The sequence below is a fragment of the Pseudorasbora parva genome, chromosome 23, assembly GCF_024679245.1.
Source record: "Pseudorasbora parva isolate DD20220531a chromosome 23, ASM2467924v1, whole genome shotgun sequence".
Taxonomy (NCBI): domain Eukaryota; kingdom Metazoa; phylum Chordata; class Actinopteri; order Cypriniformes; family Gobionidae; genus Pseudorasbora; species Pseudorasbora parva.
Genome location: NC_090194.1, coordinates 1,097,501 through 1,117,500, shown reverse-complemented (window position 1 = coordinate 1,117,500; position 20,000 = coordinate 1,097,501). Strand labels below are relative to the sequence as shown.

Genomic DNA, 20,000 nt, shown 5'->3' with positions numbered 1-20,000 from the left:
TCAGATAAAGGCATTTAAAGGGATAGTTCACCCAAAAATGAAAATGTGATGTTTATCTGCTGACCCCCAGGGCGTCCGAGATGTAGGTGTGTTTGTTTCTTCAGGAGAACACAAATGAAGATTTTTAACTCAGCCGTTGCTCGTATAATGCGTGTCAATGGAGTGTATTTCTATGAGAGTAAAAAAAACACAGACATACGAGTCCATATTAAACCCTGAGGCTCGTGGAGACACACTGATGTCTGAAGACCCGAAATGATCGGTTTCTGCCAGAAACACAACAGTATTTGTTATTTTTTACCTCATAGCAGGCAAATCTTATTCCATCCGTCATTACTTCTGCCGAATAAATGGACTGCATTTATACCGGCGCAATCATAGAAATGTGTATATAGATGCCTCATTCAACCGATCCGCACAGGCACTAATGAGGCATCTATGTACACATCTATGATCGCGGCGGGATTTTGACCTTCTTCGACGGAAGTAATGATGGATGGGGTTAATGCTATGAGGTTAAAAAAATAACAAATACTGTTGTGTTTCTGTCAGAAACCGATAGGGCTGTTTCGAATGCCATTTTTTGAGCTTCGAAGCTTAGGTGGCAATCAATATCGAATATTCGAAGCTTCGGTGGGTGGGGCTAAATATATAATAATAGTGTCGGTTTGCTTTTGTATCATCTTTCACGACTTCACGTTTCACTCTTCGGCATCGTAAATGTGTTGCGGCAGACCCAGTGGAGTCCAGTGTTGCATTTGGTGCAATATGATCAGGTGGCACACATTCTTTAAATATTAATAAACATTTCATAATCTTTTAAATAGAACAGTTTCCGGTACGCATTACACGGGCAGGTTTATGCTCCGAAAACGGACAGTGCACAAGTGATACAAAACACAAAGTCTGTTGAGAGCAAGAACTTTAATTACAATTCGTTTTATTCTATATAAGGGATTTATTTTGTCTTATTCTGACTTTTTGTTAATTTAAATCTTTAAAATGTGCAATGCTTTTATTGAAAGCATGTTGCGGTGTTTTTTATAATTTATTATTATTATTTCAAGCATGAGTGAGAATGAGTCCGCGACGGAAGTCACGTGTTGAAAAAAAAAAAAAGAATATTCAAATCTCAAAACTGAAAATCGAATGCCACCTCACCGAACGAATATTCGAATATTCTAGTACAGCCCTAGAAACCGATCGTTCGCATTTTAAGATTTCATTGTATCATCACGAGCCTCAGGGTTTAATATAGACTCGTATGTCTGTGTGTTTTTTACTCTCATAGAAATACACTCCATTGACACGCATTATACGAGCAACGGCTGAGTTAATAATATTCATTTGTGTTATCCTGAAGAAACAAACACACCTACATCTCGGACGCCCTGCAGATAAACATCACAGGCTCATTTTTGGCTGAACTATCCCTTTAAGCATTTACAGTTTTGCAGTAATATTTTTAACCTGCCTGGATTGCGTCACTAAAGCACACTGTGGTCTGAACAGGAGGCTTCGACTTCCTGCGGGATTGGCAAGCGTCTCCGGTGGCTGATTCTGGATTGAGCTCTTCTTCCACATCCTCCAGTGTGAGTTTGGGAGGAAGCATTGGGAACCTGCCTCAGATTACAGCGGACCTGGAGGAGCTGGACGAGTCTAACACTGAAGCAGATGAGAAAACCAACAAGCTCATCGAGTTCCTCACCACCAGGTCTGTGGCAATGATAGATTTAGCACAAAATCTTTAATAGATGAAACACAAATCAGTCTTTTTCCCATAAAAAAATCCCCACAAGCCTAATATAAAGGGGAGTTGATGAGGTGATGCTGCTCTAGTATGACATCAGGATGACTATTGGATTAAATTCCTGCCAAAAGTATTGGAGTCACGGATAAAAAAAATAATATCAAACATTTAAAAACACATATTGCACAAACTTAAAGAAAAAAAAATATTGAAAATTATCAGAATAGCAAATAACGAGGTTGCAGATCAAAATATAATAAGCGTGAATCCAAAAAATTTAAAGCGCGTTTAAGAAAAAATAACAATGACTTTAATAAACTTTAAACACAATAAAAATTATATTGCACAAATCTTACACTTATGTTTGTGTCCTTAAAATAGTTTATTATTATTTTCTGCTAACGTCTTTTTTCTGTTTTTCTCTTCGCTCTTCTTTGCATGCTCTACTCTTGCTTTTCCAAACATTGCAGTTGGAGTTTCATGTAAATTAGGGCAGGCTTAAGCATCACCATTGGTCCACTAGTTTTAGATTGACAGCTCCTCCTCTAGCCAATCAAATCACTCTTTTAAGTTGACGTCACTCCAGTTTTGATTCATGCTTATTTTTTTATATTTTGACCTGTGATCTCTGATCATTTTGCATTATCCTTTTCAGTTTGTGCAATATATATTTACACGTGTTTTTAGATTTTTGATTCAATTTTTGATCCATGACCGCAATACTTTTGGCTAGAATTTAATCCCATAAGCAACTATGAAATATTACAACGCTCACATATCCCCTAGTGGCCAAAGAGCAAAATATTTATTATTTAGGTTTAATTATTATTAGTTAAAATTATTAAAAATATTTTACATTTGAAATTCACGCACATGCAATTTTGATAAATATGCCATCAACATATTCTTTGCAATTTTCCTTTAGCGAAATTTTGGGCATTTTCCAGCGTCAGTAAATCAGGCCGTTAGAGAGTAGTGGTTGATGTATTTGTGATTTTGGTGGTGGTGGTGGTGATACAGTGCATGGAGTACTGTCCTGTCCTTACTCAGGGCTTTTGGGCCGCTTTGGTGCCACGAGGACATCACGCCGAAGAACCCCAACTCTAAGAGCGCCGAGCAGCTCACCAACTTCCTGCGGCATGTGGTCTCTGTGTTCAAGGAGTCCAAATCAGGTCAGTGCCAAACATCTTACCGCATTTATCTTTCATATTGACTGAATGAAATATACTATATTGGCAAAAGTATTGGGCCGCTCCTCCAAATCACTGAGTTCAGGAGTTCAGTCCCTTCATGGCCACAGGTGTATAACTCCAGCTCTCGGCCTGCAGACGCTTCTACACACATTAGTGAAAGAATGGGTCGCTCTCAGGAGCTCAGTGAACTCAAGCGTGGGGCCGTGATAGGCTGACACCTGTGCAATAAGTCCATTCCTGACATTTCCTCACTACTAAATATTCCACGCTCAACTGTTAGTGGGATTAGAACAAAGTGGAAGCCATTGGGAACAACAGCAACTCTAAATCCCAAAGCGGGGTCAGCGCATGCTGAGGGTCACAGTGCGCAGAAGTCTCCAACTTTCTGCAGAGTCAACAGCTCCAGACCTCCAGACTTCTGTGGCCTTCAGATGAGCTCAAGAACAGCGGAGAGAGCTTCATGGAATGGGTTTCCATGGCCGAGCAGCTCATCCAAGCCTTACATCACCAAGAGCAATGCAAAGCGTGGGATGCAGTGGAGTAAAGCAGCCGCCACTGGACTCTAGAGCAGTGAGACGTGTTCTCTGAGCGACCAATCACGCTTCAGTCTGACAATCCCATGGACGAGTCTGGGTTTGGCCGTTGCCAGGAGAACGGGACTTGCCTGACTGCATTTTGCCAAGTGTAAAGTTTGGTGGAGGGGGGGGGGGGGGGGGTTATGGGGTGGGGTTGTTTTTCAGGGATTGGCCCCTTAGTTCCAGTGAAAGGCACTCTTAATGCTTCACTTTGTGTGATCAGTTTGTGGACGGCCCCTTCCTGTCCCAGCATGACTGCGCTCCAGTGCACAAAGCGTCGCTCCATAAAGACATGGATGAGGAGTTTGGTGTGGAGGAACTGGACTGGCCTGCACAGAGTCCTGAGCTCAACCCGATAGAACAGCTTTGGGATGAATTAGAGCGGAGACTGAGAGCCAGGCCTTCTCGTCCAACATCAGTGCCTGACCTCACAAATGAGCTTCTAGAAGAATGGGCAAAAATCCCCATAAACACACTCCTAAACCTTGAGGAAAGCCTTCCCAGAAGAGCTGGAGCTGTTAGAGAGGGTGGGCCGACTCCAGATTAAACCCCACGGGTTAACAATGGGGAGCTCATTTAAAGGCAGGCAACACTTTTGGCGATATGATGTATCTTATAGATTACAGTATATTGGCACAGTGTTTGGTTGCGCTTCTATGAGTGTCTCTTTCATGTCAGATTTCCATCTAGAGCATCAGCTGAGCGACGTTGCTCTGCAGACGGCCCTCTGCAGCTCCTCTCGCCATTACGCCGGACGCTCGTTCCAGATCTTCCGAGCCCTAAAGCAGCCTCTCTCTGCCCATGCCGTGTCTGACCTGCTCTCGCGCCTCGTGGAGGTTGTGGGGGAGCACGGGGATGAAGTTCAGGTGTGTATCCATCAACCGGAGGATTAAATGACATCTATGCAATAAATGCATTTGGTGGTAACATTTTTTTATTTTATTTATTTTTTTGCTTTCCAGGGATATGTCATGGAGATTTTACTCACTCTGGAGTCTGTCGTGGATAATTTAGCTGAATGTCTAAACAACAGTGAACTTATGGCGGCTTTGACAAGGTTAGAATTTAATGCTTTCTTATTAGTTCAACCTACAAGTATTTTATAACTGCACTACCATTCAAAGAGTGTTTTTTAAATGAAATTAAGACTTTTATTTAGCAAGGATGCATTAAATTGAATTGTTACAAAAATGATAAATAAATGCTATAGATAAATAATGCTAAAAGTAAACATTGTTTATACAAAAGATCAAGTGAAAAATAAGCTAGGCATAATTATTATTATTATTATCAGTAGTAGCCTATTATTATTACATAGAGACGTGGCTAAATCTACTTTACCACAGAAGCCTAATATATTTCTCTCGATTTCTTTCAATTAAACTGAACTTTTATTTTGACGGGTTGCCGTGAAGAGCTTTTTGTGTGTGTTCATGATATGACAATGTCATGTTTTCTAAAATGAAACGGTAAATTATCACGAAGTGATATTACGGTTCATGCGTTCATATCATCATCATAAAGGGGCACGGCAGAGGCTAAAAAGACAGCAAGTGTCAAACGTGTGTGTGTGTGCGCGAGCTGCAAACGAAACCGCGCATCTGTGCATCATTCACACAGAAACGCAGAACATGCAGGAATAATATTGAAATAGTATTTTGCAGTTTAATTTTCACAGACACTAGTTTATATTCGGCTTCAGTCTATAGAGCTCTGCGCGTAGATACACACGGAACAGCTGCGGTACCGAATATACTCAGGAGTCGCTACTACAGAAATGCTGGTATCGTCACATTTTTTACAATTTCAGTACCGACTTGGTACCGAAGTACCGGTACATCCCTAGATCCCCGGTACATCCCTAGATCCCCGGTACATCCCTAGATCCCCGGTCTGACATCCCTAGATCCCCGGTCTGACATCCCTAGATCCCCGGTACATCCCTAGATCCCCGGTACATCCCTAGATCCCCGGTACATCCCTAGATCCCCGGTACATCCCTAGATCCCAGGTACATCCCTAGATCCCCGGTACATCCCTAGATCCCCGGTACATCCCTAGATCCCCGGTACATCCCTAGATCCCCGGTACATCCCTAGATCCCCGGTCTGACATCCCTAGATCCCCGGTACATCCCTAGATCCCCGGTACATCCCTAGATCCCCGGTCTGACATCCCTAGATCCCCGGTACATCCCTAGATCCCCGGTACATCCCTAGATCCCCGGTCTGACATCCCTAGATCCCCGGTACATCCCTAGATCCCCGGTACATCCCTAGATCCCCGGTACATCCCTAGATCCCCGGTACATCCCTAGATCCCCGGTACATCCCTAGATCCTCGGTACATCCCTAGATCCCCGGTACATCCCTAGATCCCCGGTACATCCCTAGATCCCCGGTACATCCCTTGATCCCCGGTACATCCCTAGATCCCCGGTCTGACATCCCTAGATCCCTGGTCTGACATCCCTAGATCCCTGGTACATCCCTAGATCCCCGGTACATCCCTTGATCCCCGGTACATCCCTAGATCCCTGGTCTGACATCCCTAGATCCCTGGTACATCCCTAGATCCCCGGTACATCCCTAGATCCCCGGTACATCCCTAGATCCCCGGTACATCCCTAGATCCCCGGTACATCCCTAGATCCCCGGTACATCCCTAGATCCCCGGTACATCCCTAGATCCCCGGTACATCCCTAGATCCCCGGTCTGACATCCCTAGATCCCCGGTACATCCCTAGATCCCCGGTACATCCCTAGATCCCCGGTACATCCCTAGATCCCCGGTACATCCCTAGATCCCCGGTCTGACATCCCTAGATCCCTGGTCTGACATCCCTAGATCCCTGGTACATCCCTAGATCCCCGGTACATCCCTTGATCCCCGGTACATCCCTAGATCCCCGGTACATCCCTAGATCCCCGGTACATCCCTAGATCCCCGGTACATCCCTAGATCCCCGGTCTGACATCCCTAGATCCCCGGTACATCCCTAGATCCCCGGTACATCCCTAGATCCCCGGTACATCCCTAGATCCCCGGTACATCCCTAGATCCCCGGTCTGACATCCCTAGATCCCCGGTACATCCCTAGATCCCCGGTACATCCCTAGATCCCCGGTCTGACATCCCTAGATCCCCGGTACATCCCTAGATCCCCGGTACATCCCTAGATCCCCGGTACATCCCTAGATCCCCGGTACATCCCTAGATCCCCGGTACATCCCTTGATCCCCGGTACATCCCTAGATCCCCGGTCTGACATCCCTAGATCCCCGGTCTGACATCCCTAGATCCCCGGTACATCCCTAGATCCCCGGTACATCCCTAGATCCCCGGTACATCCCTAGATCCCCGGTACATCCCTAGATCCCCGGTACATCCCTAGATCCCCGGTACATCCCTTGATCCCCGGTACATCCCTAGATCCCCGGTCTGACATCCCTAGATCCCCGGTCTGACATCCCTTGATCCCCGGTACATCCCTAGATCCCCGGTCTGACATCCCTAGATCCCCGGTCTGACATCCCTAGAAATAACATTACATCCCAAAATAACAATTGCATATTTAAATATATTAAAATAGAAAACAGTTATTTTAATGTGCAATACTATTCCACAATATTAATGTTTTACTGTAGTTACTGGCCTTGGGTGGCCAGAGAAAAATATGGCCAAAATATCCAGAGAAAAAAAGTATTAACACTGCAAAAAAAGACTTTTCTTACTTAGTATTTGTGTCTGGTTTCTTAGTCAAAATATCAAAAAATTCTTACATTAAGAAACATTTACTAGACAAGTACAAATTATTGTCTTGTTTTGGGGAAAATAACTCAAAATGAAGAGAGTTTTTGCTTAAAATAAGATAAATAATCTGCCAATGGGGTGAGAAAAATAATCTTGTTTTCTGTTTGAATTAAGATTATTTTTCTCACCCCATTGGCAGATTATTTATCTTATTTTAAGCAAAAACTCTCTTCATTTTGAGTTATTTTCCCCCAAAACCAAGACAATAACTTTTGCTTGTCTAGTAAATACTTCTTGTTTTAAGATTTTTTAGATGTTTAGACTAGAAACAAGACAAAAATACTGAGTAAGAAGAGCATTTTTTGCAGTGAAGAAACAAACCGTCTGTTTTTCTTTATACACCTGCAATGTTTCTTCCACATACAGAGATTCATCGCCAGACTTCCTGGTGAGTGGGAAGCTGAACCCGAACCGTAAGAGCACCGGGCAGCTGAATCTGCACCAAGAGGGCGGGACCAATGAGCGGAACCGGCACCAGCGCAGCTACTCCGTCCCTAAAAAATTTGGCGAAAGTGGAGAAAACTCGTCCTCCAACCCGCCTCGCAGCGCCACATTAGACCGCATCCAAGCCTGTACCCAACAGAATCTGGCTCGATCCGTCCGCAGCACATCCTCCAACTCGACCCGCGCCGACTCGAGCCTAATCACGGACCCGACACACTCCAGCCATCCGGCAAACCTGCTCGCCACCATCTTTTGGGTCGCGGTGTCGCTCATGGAGTCCGACTTTGAGTTCGAGTACCAAATGTCACTGAGGCTGGTCCACAAACTGCTGGCACGGGTTCCGCTGGACCTGCAGGAGAACCGGGAGAGGCTAGAGAAGCTCCAGGCTCAGCTGAGGTGGAGTGGCTTTTCTGGGCTGCAGCAGCTGCTCCTAAAGGGCTTCACTTCTCCAGCTACCAATGATCTCACGCTGCAGTTGTTCTGTCAGCTAACACCGGTTTCACGAGTGCCAGTGGTGGATACGTCGCAGGCTATAGGTGCGTACAGCGCATACTTTCTTAAAGCTGCTGTCCGTAACTTTTTTTGGGTTAAAAATTATCCAAAATAATTTTTTGAGCAGGTACAAAACCAGCCAGTGTTCAAAACTATCTGCTTACCATAGCTCGATTTACAACGGTAAACTTAATAATGATTTTAATTCCACACTGCAAAAAAATGCTCTTCTTACTTAGTATTTTTGTCTTGTTTCTAGGCTAAATATCTAAACATTCTTACATTTAAGAAACATTTACTAGACAAGTACAAATTATTGTCTTGTTTTGGGGAAAAATAACTCTAAATGAAGAGAGTTTTTGCTTAAAATAAGATAAATAATCTGCCAATGGGGTGAGAAAAATAATCTTAATTCAAACAGAAAACAAGATTATTTTTCTCACCCCATTGGCAGATTATTTATCTGATTTTAAGCAAAAACTCTCTTCATTTGGAGTTATTTTTCCCCAAAACAAGACAATTACTTTTGCTTGTCTATTATATACTTCTTGTTTTAAGATTTTTTAGATGTTTGGACTAGAAACAAGACAAAAATACTGAGGAAGAAGAGCATTTTTTGCAGTGTGGTAAACAGTTATTTTGTGTTTGCTATGAGAGGGAGCAATTCACCTCTACTCCACATTAATTTGTTGGTGTATGACGATTAGAAATTAGACTGCACAGTTATGAATGCACATTATATAGTCACGCAATGCTAATGTTAACATTAACAATTTGAACAGTTCATCTGCTGGCTTCCATCGCTGTGTTTTCCGCCAACTGGGGTGTCGAAATGAAATGCAGTTGGGTAAATTGGCAGTGGGTGGGATCACACACCAAAACAAAATCTAATATTTCGACACGGAACTCACATCTCAAAGTCTGACATCCCTCCCTGTAAAAACAAATTTCTTGGAGATGGCACTAATATGTAATTACATTATATATTCATTAGCGCAACACAAGTAACACAAGAAAGTGATCTAAAGTGTACAGAAAAAAATAGAAAATCCAATGCAAGTGTATTGTATATAATTTGTGGTCGCTTTCAATTTTATGGGAGTCTCCCGAAACTTCCAGGAGTGGTGAGATTCCTCCAAAGTAGAGTAACTGTTTTTCCAGAGAAACAAGTATTTGATCCGAGCATGGTTCCTACATCTCTGCAAACATATGTTTTTTTTATGCTTTAGTACAGTCAAAAAAATCACATAGAGTATCTTTGTTCAGCATTCAAAATGTAACTAACAATGATGGTGCCTTGCAGTTTGTTATCTGCATAGGCATTCCGATTGGTCTACTATATTTGCACAGAAGTGGAACTGAAAACTGTCGTGTTGATTCTGGTGTTAAGCCTACGCAAACGCCGCAGGGATGAAGCCTAAACCAATTGTATTGTTGTATTAAAGTCTTGTGAAAGGGTTAAGGCTGCTCAACCTGATATGCTTAAGTGTTCAGCAGGTTTTCTGATCTTTCACCTAATCTTGTGTTTTATTTTCTGTCTGCTCAGGTTTTCCTCTGAATGTGCTTTGTCTGCTGCCTCACCTGGTGCAACACTTCGGCAGCCCTACGCAGTTTTGTAAAGAAAGTGCTGAGAGAATCGCACAGGTCTGCCTCGCCTACGTTTCTCTACACACTCCTGCTATAAAACACACCCTTCATAGACATTTACACCTGAATGTAAAGGATTCTCATCATTATATTCCAATTCATAAGTGTTTTGTTTTCTTGTAACAATAAAATCTCAGCTAGAGTGCATATTTCTGTGTATGTGATAAACAAAATTCATATTACGGCATACAGGTATAAAAATAATATGAGCTTCCATATGTTTAGATACACTATATTGCCAAAAGTATTGTGCCGCTCCTCCAAATCACTGAGTTCAGGTGTTCAGTCCCTCCATGGCCACAGGTGTATAACTCCAGCTCTCGGCCTGCAGACGCTTCTACACACATTAGTGAAAGAATGGGTCGCTCTCAGGAGCTCAGTGAACTCAAGCGTGGGGCCGTGATAGGCTGACACCTGTGCAATAAGTCCATTCCTGACATTTCCTCACTACTAAATATTCCACGCTCAACTGTTAGTGGGATTATAACAAAGAGGAAGCCATTGGGAACAACAGCAACTCAGCCACGAAGTGTTCAATCCCAGAGCGGGGTCAGCGCATGCTGAGGGTCACAGTGCGCAGAAGTCTCCAACTTTCTGCAGAGTCAACAGCTCCAGACCTCCAGACTTCTGTGGCCTTCAGATGAGCTCAAGAACAGTGGAGAGAGCTTCATGGAATGGGTTTCAATGGCCGAGCAGCTCATCCAAGCCTTACATCACCAAGAGCAATGCAAAGCGTGGGATGCAGTGGAGTAAAGCAGCCGCCACTGGACTCTAGAGCAGTGAGACGTGTTCTCTCAGCGACCAATCACGCTTCAGTCTGACAATCACATGGACGAGTCTGGGTTTGGCGGTCGCCAGGAGAACGGAACTTGCCTGACTGCATTGTGCCAAGTGTAAAGTTTGGTGGAGGGGGGATTATGGTTTGGGGTTGATTTTTAGGACTTGGCCCCTTAGGTCCAGTTGAAAGGAACTCTTAATGCTTCACCAAGACATTTTGGACAATTTCACGCTCCTGCCTTTGTGGGATCAGTTTGTGGACGGCCCCTTCCTGTCCCAGCATGACTGCGCTCCAGTGCACAAAGCGTCGCTCCATAAAGACATGGATGAGGAGTTTGGTGTGGAGGAACTGGACTGGCCTGCACAGAGTCCTGAGCTCAACCCGATAGAACAGCTTTGGGATGAATTAGAGCGGAGACTGAGAGCCAGGCCTTCTCGTCCAACATCAGTGCCTGACCTCACAAATGAGCTTCTAGAAGAATGGGCAAAAATCCCCATAAACACACTCCTAAACCTTGAGGAAAGCCTTCCCAGAAGAGCTGGAGCTGTTAGAGAGGGTGGGCCGAATCCAGATTAAACCCCACGGGTTAACAATGGGAAGCTCATGTGTGTAAAGGCAGGCGTCAAAACACTTTTGGCGATATAGTGCATATACAATATGAAGTTAAATATAAGGATCTATAGTCATCATTGTTTGCTAATAATATGCATTGTTTAAACACAATAACACCTGTGTTTGATTGTTAATGGTGTGTGTTCTAGGTGTGTCTAGAGGAGAAGGACAAGAACACTAAGCTCTCTCACCTGGCTCATGTCATGACCCTGTATAAGACTCGCTCCTACACCAGAGACCCTTTCTCGTGGGTTAATGTGGTCTGTCGATACCTGCACGAGGCTTTCTCTGACATCACGCTCAGTCTGGTGACCTATATGGCTGAGGTGAGACAGCCTTCAATATCCTCAGGTATAACCCGATATAGTGTAGCTTGAAGAACACTGTTTTAATGCCAGCTGACCTCTCTTTATAGTTGCTAGATAAAGGATTACCCAGCATTCAACAGCCCCTGCTGCAGATCATCTACAGTCTACTAAGCCACATGGATTTGGCAGGAATTCAGGTCAAACCTTTCAATGTAGAGGTGCTAAAGACCATTGAGAAATTCGTACAGGTGAGATCCTTTCTGCTCAACTGCTTAAAGGGTTAGTTCAGCCAAAAATGAAATGTCTGTCATTAACTCCTCTCCCTAATGTCGCTCCACACCCGTCAGACCTCCGTTCATCTTCACAGTTTAAGATATTTTATATTTAGTCCGAGAGCGTATGCAAGTGTATGCACACTATACTGTCCATGTCCAGAAAGGGAATAAAAACATCATCACAGTAGTCCATATGAGACATCAGTGGGTTAATTAGAGTCTCTTGAAGCATCCAAAATACATTTGGGTCCAAAAATAACAAAAACTACGACTTTATTCAGCATTGGCTTCTCTTCCGGGTTTGTGTTCAATCCTCAAATAAAGATTCGAACGGTTATGAATCAGTGAATTGATTCATGATTCGGATCGCCAATGTCTCGTGATTTCAGCAGTTTGACACACGATCCGAATCATTGATCGCTTCACTGATTCATAACCGTTTGAATCTTTCTAACCCACTGATGTCTCATATGGACTACTGTGATGATGTTTTTATTCCCTTTCTGGACATGGACAGTATAGTGTGCATACACTTGCATACGCTCTCGGACTAAATATAAAATATCTTAAACTGTGTGTGAAGATGAACGGAGGTCTTACGGGTGTGGAGCGACATTAGGGAGAGGAGTTAATGACAGACATTACATTTTTGGCTGAACTAACCCTTGAATCTGTAAGAATTTCGATCTGGTTTGTCAGAGCAATATGTGTGTGTCCTCTATAGACGGTTCACTGGAAAGAGGCTCTGAACATTTTGAAGCTGGTTGTTTCGCGCTCAGCCAGCCTATCCCTGCCATCCTATGCCCACGGCGATCTGGGCCACCTGGAGGTCAGCCGTATGATGTGGGACGGCTCATCCAAAGCCCTGCCAGGAAAAACAATGGAATTTCATTTTGACATATCCGAGGTACTTTACCTTTTGTAATGGAGGTGTCCATTTTCCTTTAAAAAAAGATACATTTTCAACACTGCAAAAAAACTTTTCTTGCTTAGTATTTTTGTCTTGTTTCTAGTCAAAATATCTAAAATATCTTACATTGAGAAACATTTACTAATCAAGTAAAATTATTGTCTTGTTTTGGGGAAAATAACTCTAAATGAAGAGAGTTTTTGCTTAAAATAAGATAAATAATCTGCCAATGGGGTGAGAAAAATAATCTTGTTTTCTGTTTGAATTAAGATTATTTTTCTCACCCCATTGGCAGATTATTTATCTTATTTTAAGCAAAAACTCTCTTCATTTTGAGTTATTTTTCCCAAAACAAGACAATAACTTTTGCTTGTCTAGTAAATACTTCTTGTTTTAAGATGTTTTAGATGTCTGGACTAGAAACAAGACAAAAATACTGAGTAAGAACAGCATTTGTTTGCAGTGAATGCAATTACACGCAACAGGTTCTCTAACTCATTCAGCTCTTGAGGTGTGGCCGCGTTGTTGTTTTTGAGAATTCATTCATTATCAGATCCCATGAAGGGTGCAGCCCCTTTTATTTTTGGTACATTTTAGGCTAACAAGAAGTCACTCGAGTTCTCACCTCGCTTTTAGAAGAAGTGGGGATTATGGTTGACGGAAGTTCGGAGAGATGTTTTGACTGCATTTGGGATTTAATAACCTCTGAGTATGGGTGGATGTGATGAAGACCCGCCTCTCTGAGGGTTTCTTCTGCAACCTAATGGACAGCGATAGCCTGCACTGCAAAAAATGCTCTTCTTATTTAGTCATTTTGTCTTGTTTCCAGTCCAAATATCTAAATATTCTTAAAACAAGATGCATTTACTAGATCAGTAAAATGACTTAAGATATTTTTTCTTGTTTTCTTAAAAATAAAATCTAAATGAAGAGAGTTTTTGCTTAAAACAGGCAAAATGATCTGCCAATGGGGTGAGAAAATAATCTTAATTCAAGATTAATTTGCTTACCCCATTGGCAGATTATTTTGATAATTAATATTAATATTGATAATATTTTTCTCCAAAACCATACAATAACTTTTGCTTGTCTATTAAATGTTTTTTAATGTAAGAATATTTAGATATTTGGACTGGAAACAAGACAAAAATACCAAGTAAGAAAGCATTTTTTGCAGTGTGGAAGAATTAGAAAGAAATTATGTGTAAATGATCATAGTATATGTATATAGATTCCTGTAGCTCAATGAGTAGAGCATGGCGCTAGCAACGCCAAGGTCATGGGTTCGATTCCCAGGGAAAGCAAGAATTGACAAAAATGTAAAATGTGTACCTTGAATGCAATGTAAGTCGCTTTGGATAAAAGCGTCTGCCAAATGCATAAAAATGTAAATGATTCCTAATTTGACCAATTCACGCTTGCACTAATGATGAATCTATGTAAATATGTCTATGATCACGCTGGTATTTTGACCTCACTCACTGGAAGTAATGGCGCTGGGAGAACTAGATGAGATTCATCTGATATGTGGTGAAAAATAACACAAATACTGTTGTGTTTCTGGCAGAAAGCGATCGTTTCGGGTCTTAAGACATCAGTGTGTCTCCACGAGCCTCAGGGTTTAATATGGATTCGTATGTCTGTGTGTTTTTTACTCTCATAGAAATACACCCCACTGACATGCATTATACGAGCAACAGCTGAGTTAAAAATCTTCATTTGTGTTCTCCTGAAGAAACAAACACACCTAGGGGGTCGGCAGATAAACATCAGGCTCATTATTGCCTGAACTATCCTTTTAACAAAGACCTCTTTAGACTTTGTGTATGATTGCCCTCTTGTGGCTTCCAGTGGAGCTACAGGAAACCCTCTCAGTTCCTAGAATTGAGTCTTTGCCTGAGTCGAGCCTGATGGAAGCGCTGATATCCGGTCCAGATGGAGTGGATGCATGCTGATAAGGAGTCCGGCAATTAGGCTCTTTACCCACACTTGCTCGTCTATTTACAGGAAGGCTGGGACTCATGGCTAGTGTGAGTCTCGGCCGCTGTGCTTGTGTGTAGGGCATGTGTGTCTACTGTATGCTCAGCCTTTGTTTTTTAACGCGTGTGTTTGATGCATGTGTGTGTTTGTGCAGACCCCGGTCATCGGCCGCAGATATGATGACCTGCAGGGCTCTGGAGTGAGAGATGGGAAAGCCCGTGTGATCGCAGTGACCCGGAGCACGTCCTCCACCTCTTCAGGGTCCAACTCCAACACCGTCCTGGTGCCGGTCAGCTGGAAACGGCCTCAGTCCTCACAGGTGACAAACATCTCTGTTCATATCAGCGGTTGAACGACTTCCGATTCTTTTAAAGTCGATTTATGTGATGGAAGTCGAGTCGAATAGTCGCTGATGACGTCCTTAATGAAAAAATAAGCCTGAACCTCAAGCTGCACTGCAAAAAATGCTCTTCTTACTAAGTATTTTTGTCTTGTTTCTAGTTTTTTATTAAAATAAAATAAATAATCTGCCAGTGGGGTGAGAAAAATAATCTTGTTTTTGTAGATGTTTGGACTAGAAACAAGACAAAAATACTGAGTAAGAAAAGCATTTTTTGCAAAGTAGGCCAGCGAATAGTTGACTTCGTCATGGCAGAGCATTAAAGTCGACTAGTCGGTGCAACCCCTAGTTCATATCAGTCATGGTATGCAGGAGGGGAAATTTTATTTCTATAATCTTTGTGATTCTTTTGGAGTCTGCCTTTCCAGCTGGTCATTTCCTTTTGTTTCTCAGAAGCGAACGAGAGAGAAGCTGGTGAACGTTTTGTCTCTCTGCGGACAGGAAGTCGGCCTCACCAAGAACCCGTCTGTAAGTAAGACACTATGCAGACAACCATACGTTTTTATTATTAGGGGTGTAACGTTACACTCGTGTCACGATTCGATATATATCACGACACTGAACTCACGATACGATATATATCCCGATGTTTCAAACCAACATAAAGAATTTTTAGTTTTTTTACTTATTATTATTTGTGTATTATTATTATTATTAGGACCCACAAATATTCCCCCACTGCATTATTATACATTATATACAGTCGTTTAATGTAATAATGTCACTGAAACTCCGTAAACTTTTTTTCCCTCAGGCATCATCTCTCCCGGTGCGTCCCGCTTCTCCCGCTATTAATGCACTATACATATAAGAATAAACCATCTAAAATGCTTTGAACAATCATACTACTGAAACTAAATGTGTTCTGGTGATTTAAATGAGGTTTGCGCTTTGACTGTGAGGAGTGTGTGTGCTTCATATGATCAATGCAATCCGTCTCCGCTCTAATCGCAGGAAAGCTCGTCAGAATGACCGCTAGTCTTAAACTGTAAATGTTCAGCTCATCTTTAACTTTAATTCTGCATTTACTCTCTCGTGTTGTTTTCTCAATCATCTGAGCGTCAGTGTTTACTACAGTATGAGGAAATCTGTTCATCATAAGCCGTCGCTCGTGTCTCTTCAGAAGACTTGGGTTCAGATTAGACACTCCATTAGTTATTCTTACGATGACATTTCTTTTGGATCTTTAAAGTTTGAGAGGAATAATGGACTTTAAATGGAGGAACAGAAATCCCTCAGGTTTCATAAAGAATATCTTGATTTATGTTTGGAAGTTAAACGAAAAAAACCACATGATGGTGAGTTCATGACGACTGAGTTTACATTTGTGGAACATTTGTAAATGTGTGTTTGTGTGAATTATATCTTATAAATAGGCCGACTACAGCAAGCTGAGCCTTGATAAAACAACTCTATATCGCGAATCATATAATTTCCAAATCGATACATATCGGCACATTTTTATATCGTGATATATCGTTACACCCCTATTTATTATTATGAGGATTAAGCTTGATATGACACTTTGGTCTTATGGAATGCAGGAACAGTAGATTAAACCTAATCATCGTGCATCTAATGCTATAATAAATGAAGTGGACCCGCTTTATATTAGGTGGCCTCGACTATGTACTAACATTTAAATTAATCATTTGATACAGTGCACTTATTGTGTACATACATGATTTTAAATTGTACTTGCGTTTTTAAAAATACCTGCATGTCATTACATCTGTAATTAATTTCTGTAGTTACATTAGTAATTACACTTTTGGCACTTCCCTTAAACTCACACACACACACCACACCTGTCCCTAACTCTACATGTAACCACCTCAATATCAGCTTAAGTGTTTTGCAATACAATATGAACACAATAAGTACATTGTACTTATTTTTTTATGTAAGTAGATAGTAGTTAAGGCCACCTAATGTGGGGCCAATGAAGTATTAATGAGGCGTTGTATGATTGCTCCTGACTGATGTTTACCTGTCTCAGGTGATCTTCTCCTCCTGTGGCGATCTGGAGCTCATGGAGCATCAGCCCAGTCAGGTGTCCTCTGAGGACGGGACGCGAGAGGACACGCTGGATGATACCACATCTGAGCAACAGTTCAGAGTCTTCAGAGACTTCGACTTCCTGGATGTGGAGCTGGAAGATGGAGAGGTCAGCAGAAAACATCATCGCGTCTGTCTCACACTACGCATTATGCTATTAATTATATAATATTTACATTCAAATATGGTTAATTAAAAAATATATACATTAAAATTGAAAAGTTTTGGGGTCTGAAAGATTTTAAAGTAATAAATTAATACTTATTGGTTTCTGAAGGATCATGTGACACTGAAGACTGGAGTTGAACTTTAACGATTCCGCATGTTATTAGATTCCTACTTTCGATTATATAGATATCATTCACATTTATTGTTATTGCAAAACATTTCATTGTGGCTGAATACCATGAACACAAATCTAAAGAGCTTTTGCCTATGGTTTTAATTAACTAGAGCAAAAACAACTACTAATGCTTATTTGTTATCGAATCACCAGTTTTGGAAACCGGTTTTTGATACCCATCCCCACTGGAGACTGGAGTAATGAGGATAAATCACAGGAATAAATCACACTTTACTATATATTCACATAGAGAACAGATGATCTACAACCCCAAATCAGAAAAAGTTGGGACAGTTTGGAAAACGCAAATAAAAAAAGAAAGAAGTGATTTCTAAATTTACTTTGACTTGTATTTCATTGCAGACAATATGAACACAAAATATTTCATGTTTTGTCTGGTCAACTTCAGGTCATTTGTAAATATGCATCCTTTCCTGTCATTCAGACCTGCAACACATTTCAAAAAAAGTTGGGACAGGAGCAATTTAGGGCTAGTAATGAGGTAAAAGGGTTAATGATGTGATTTGAAACAGGTGATGTCAACAGGGGATTGAAATTATGATTTGGTACAAAAGCAGCATCCAAGAAAGATCTAATCCTTTAGGGCCGAGGATCGCCAGTTTGCCAACAAATACGTGAGAAAATTATTGAAATGTTTAAAAACAATGTTCCTCAAAGAAAGATAGGAAGAGATTTGGATATTTCACATTCAACAGTGCATAACATAGTTACAAGATTCAAGGAATCTGTATCAAGGCCGCAAGCCTAAGCTGAACAACCGTGATCTCCGATCCCTCAGGCGGCACTGCATCAAGAATCGTCATTCATATATAAGCGATATCACCACATGGGCTCAGGACTACTTTGTCAAGTACCACAATACGTAGTTACATCCACAAATGCCAGTTAAAACTGTACTGTGCCAAAAGGAAGCCTTATGTTAACAGTGTCCAGAAGTGCCGTCGACTTCTCTGGGCTCGGAGGCATCTGGGATGGACCGTCACACAGTGGAAATGTGTACTGTGGTCAGATGAATCAGTATTTCAGGTATTTTTTGGGAGGAATGGACGCCGTGTGCTCCGGACCAAAGAAGAAAAGGATCATCCAGACTGTTACCAGCAACAAGTCCAAAAGCCAGGGTCTGTCATGGTATGGGGTTGTGTCAGTGCCCTTGGCAAAGGTAACTTGCACTTCTGTGGAGGCACCATTAATGCTGAAAAGTACATAGAGATTTTGGAGCATAATATGCTGCCTTCAAGAAGATATCTTTTCCAGGGACGTCCGTGCATATTTCAACAAGACAATGCAAAACCACATTCTGCACACATTACAAAGTCCTGGCTGCGGAGGAAGAGGGTACGGGTACTTGACTGGCCTGCCTGCAGTCCCGACCTGTCTCCAATAGAGAATGTGTGGCACATTTTGAAGCGCAAAATGCGACAACGAAGACCCCGTACTGTTGCCCACCTTAAGACTTGTTTGCAGGAAGAATGGGACAAAATTACACCTGAAACACTTCATCACTTGGTGTCTTCAGTCCCTAAACGTCTTTTAAGTGTTGTGAAAAGGAATGGCAACATTACAAAGTGGTAAATGCTTTACTGTCCCAACTTTTTTTGAAATGTGTTGCAGGTCTGAATGACAGGAAAGGATGCATATTTACAAATGACATGAAGTTGACCAGACAAAACATGAAATATTTTGTGTTCATATTGTCTGCAATGAAATACAAGTCAAAGTAAATTTTAGAAATCACTTCTTTTTTAATTTATTTGCACATTCCATACTTTCCCAACTTTTTCTGATTTGGGGTTGTACACTGGAGGAATATTTCACTGAGTTAATGGCATTATGATCAGATAAACACAGCCTTGATGTGACATTTACAAAATCTTACAGACCTCAAACGTTTGTGTGTATATTTTAGTTACATAGATATCATAATAATTTTAAAGTAGCAGTTTCCATTCCTACTAACAAAAAACAAACAGTCCCTTTCCAGTGTGTTTCCTTCAGTTATTTCTTCCGTGTTTTCTCTGCACACTGAGCGAACTCTTGCTCTGATGAGACACTAATGTGGCCACTCTTCCTCTAACACTCTCTCTCTTTCTCTCCTGTGCTGCCGTAGGAGCTGCAGGTAAGACCAGCTGTGTTAGCTTGTGACGAGAGAATGGTTTCCACACCGGCTCAGTCACTGGGAATGACGTGTGTCAGTCGTGTAGACTCACATCTGTCCCGTCAATTCATGGATGTCATTTTACATACACTGTAAAAAAAGAAATTTGCACTGCAAAAAATGCTCTTCTTACTCAGTATTTTTGTCTTGTTTCTAGTCCAAACATCTAAACATTCTTACATTAAGAAACATTTACTAGATGAGTACAAATTATTGTCTTGTTTTGGGAAAAAATAACTATTATT

General features: G+C 41.7%; 1 protein-coding gene across 8 annotated transcripts in view; it reads left to right on the top strand.

Annotated features, from left to right (window-relative positions):
• Positions 1 to 20,000, top strand: part of fryb (furry homolog b (Drosophila)) — a 137,659-nt gene that overhangs the window by 97,811 nt on the left and 19,848 nt on the right. For 5 of the 8 annotated variants that reach the window (XM_067433917.1, XM_067433916.1, XM_067433921.1 and 2 more), the window contains 12 exons: positions 1,513 to 1,714; positions 2,771 to 2,922; positions 4,197 to 4,384; positions 4,481 to 4,575; positions 7,699 to 8,312; positions 9,815 to 9,912; positions 11,455 to 11,631; positions 11,721 to 11,861; positions 12,613 to 12,795; positions 14,933 to 15,097; positions 15,572 to 15,646; positions 17,178 to 17,345. In XM_067433917.1, the coding sequence (XP_067290018.1) occupies positions 1,513 to 1,714; positions 2,771 to 2,922; positions 4,197 to 4,384; positions 4,481 to 4,575; positions 7,699 to 8,312; positions 9,815 to 9,912; positions 11,455 to 11,631; positions 11,721 to 11,861; positions 12,613 to 12,795; positions 14,933 to 15,097; positions 15,572 to 15,646; positions 17,178 to 17,345 (2,258 nt within the window). The remainder of the gene's footprint in view (positions 1 to 1,512; positions 1,715 to 2,770; positions 2,923 to 4,196; positions 4,385 to 4,480; positions 4,576 to 7,698; positions 8,313 to 9,814; positions 9,913 to 11,454; positions 11,632 to 11,720; positions 11,862 to 12,612; positions 12,796 to 14,932; positions 15,098 to 15,571; positions 15,647 to 17,177; positions 17,346 to 20,000) is intronic. The other 3 variants (XM_067433918.1, XM_067433923.1, XM_067433922.1) reach the window with 1 other exon arrangement.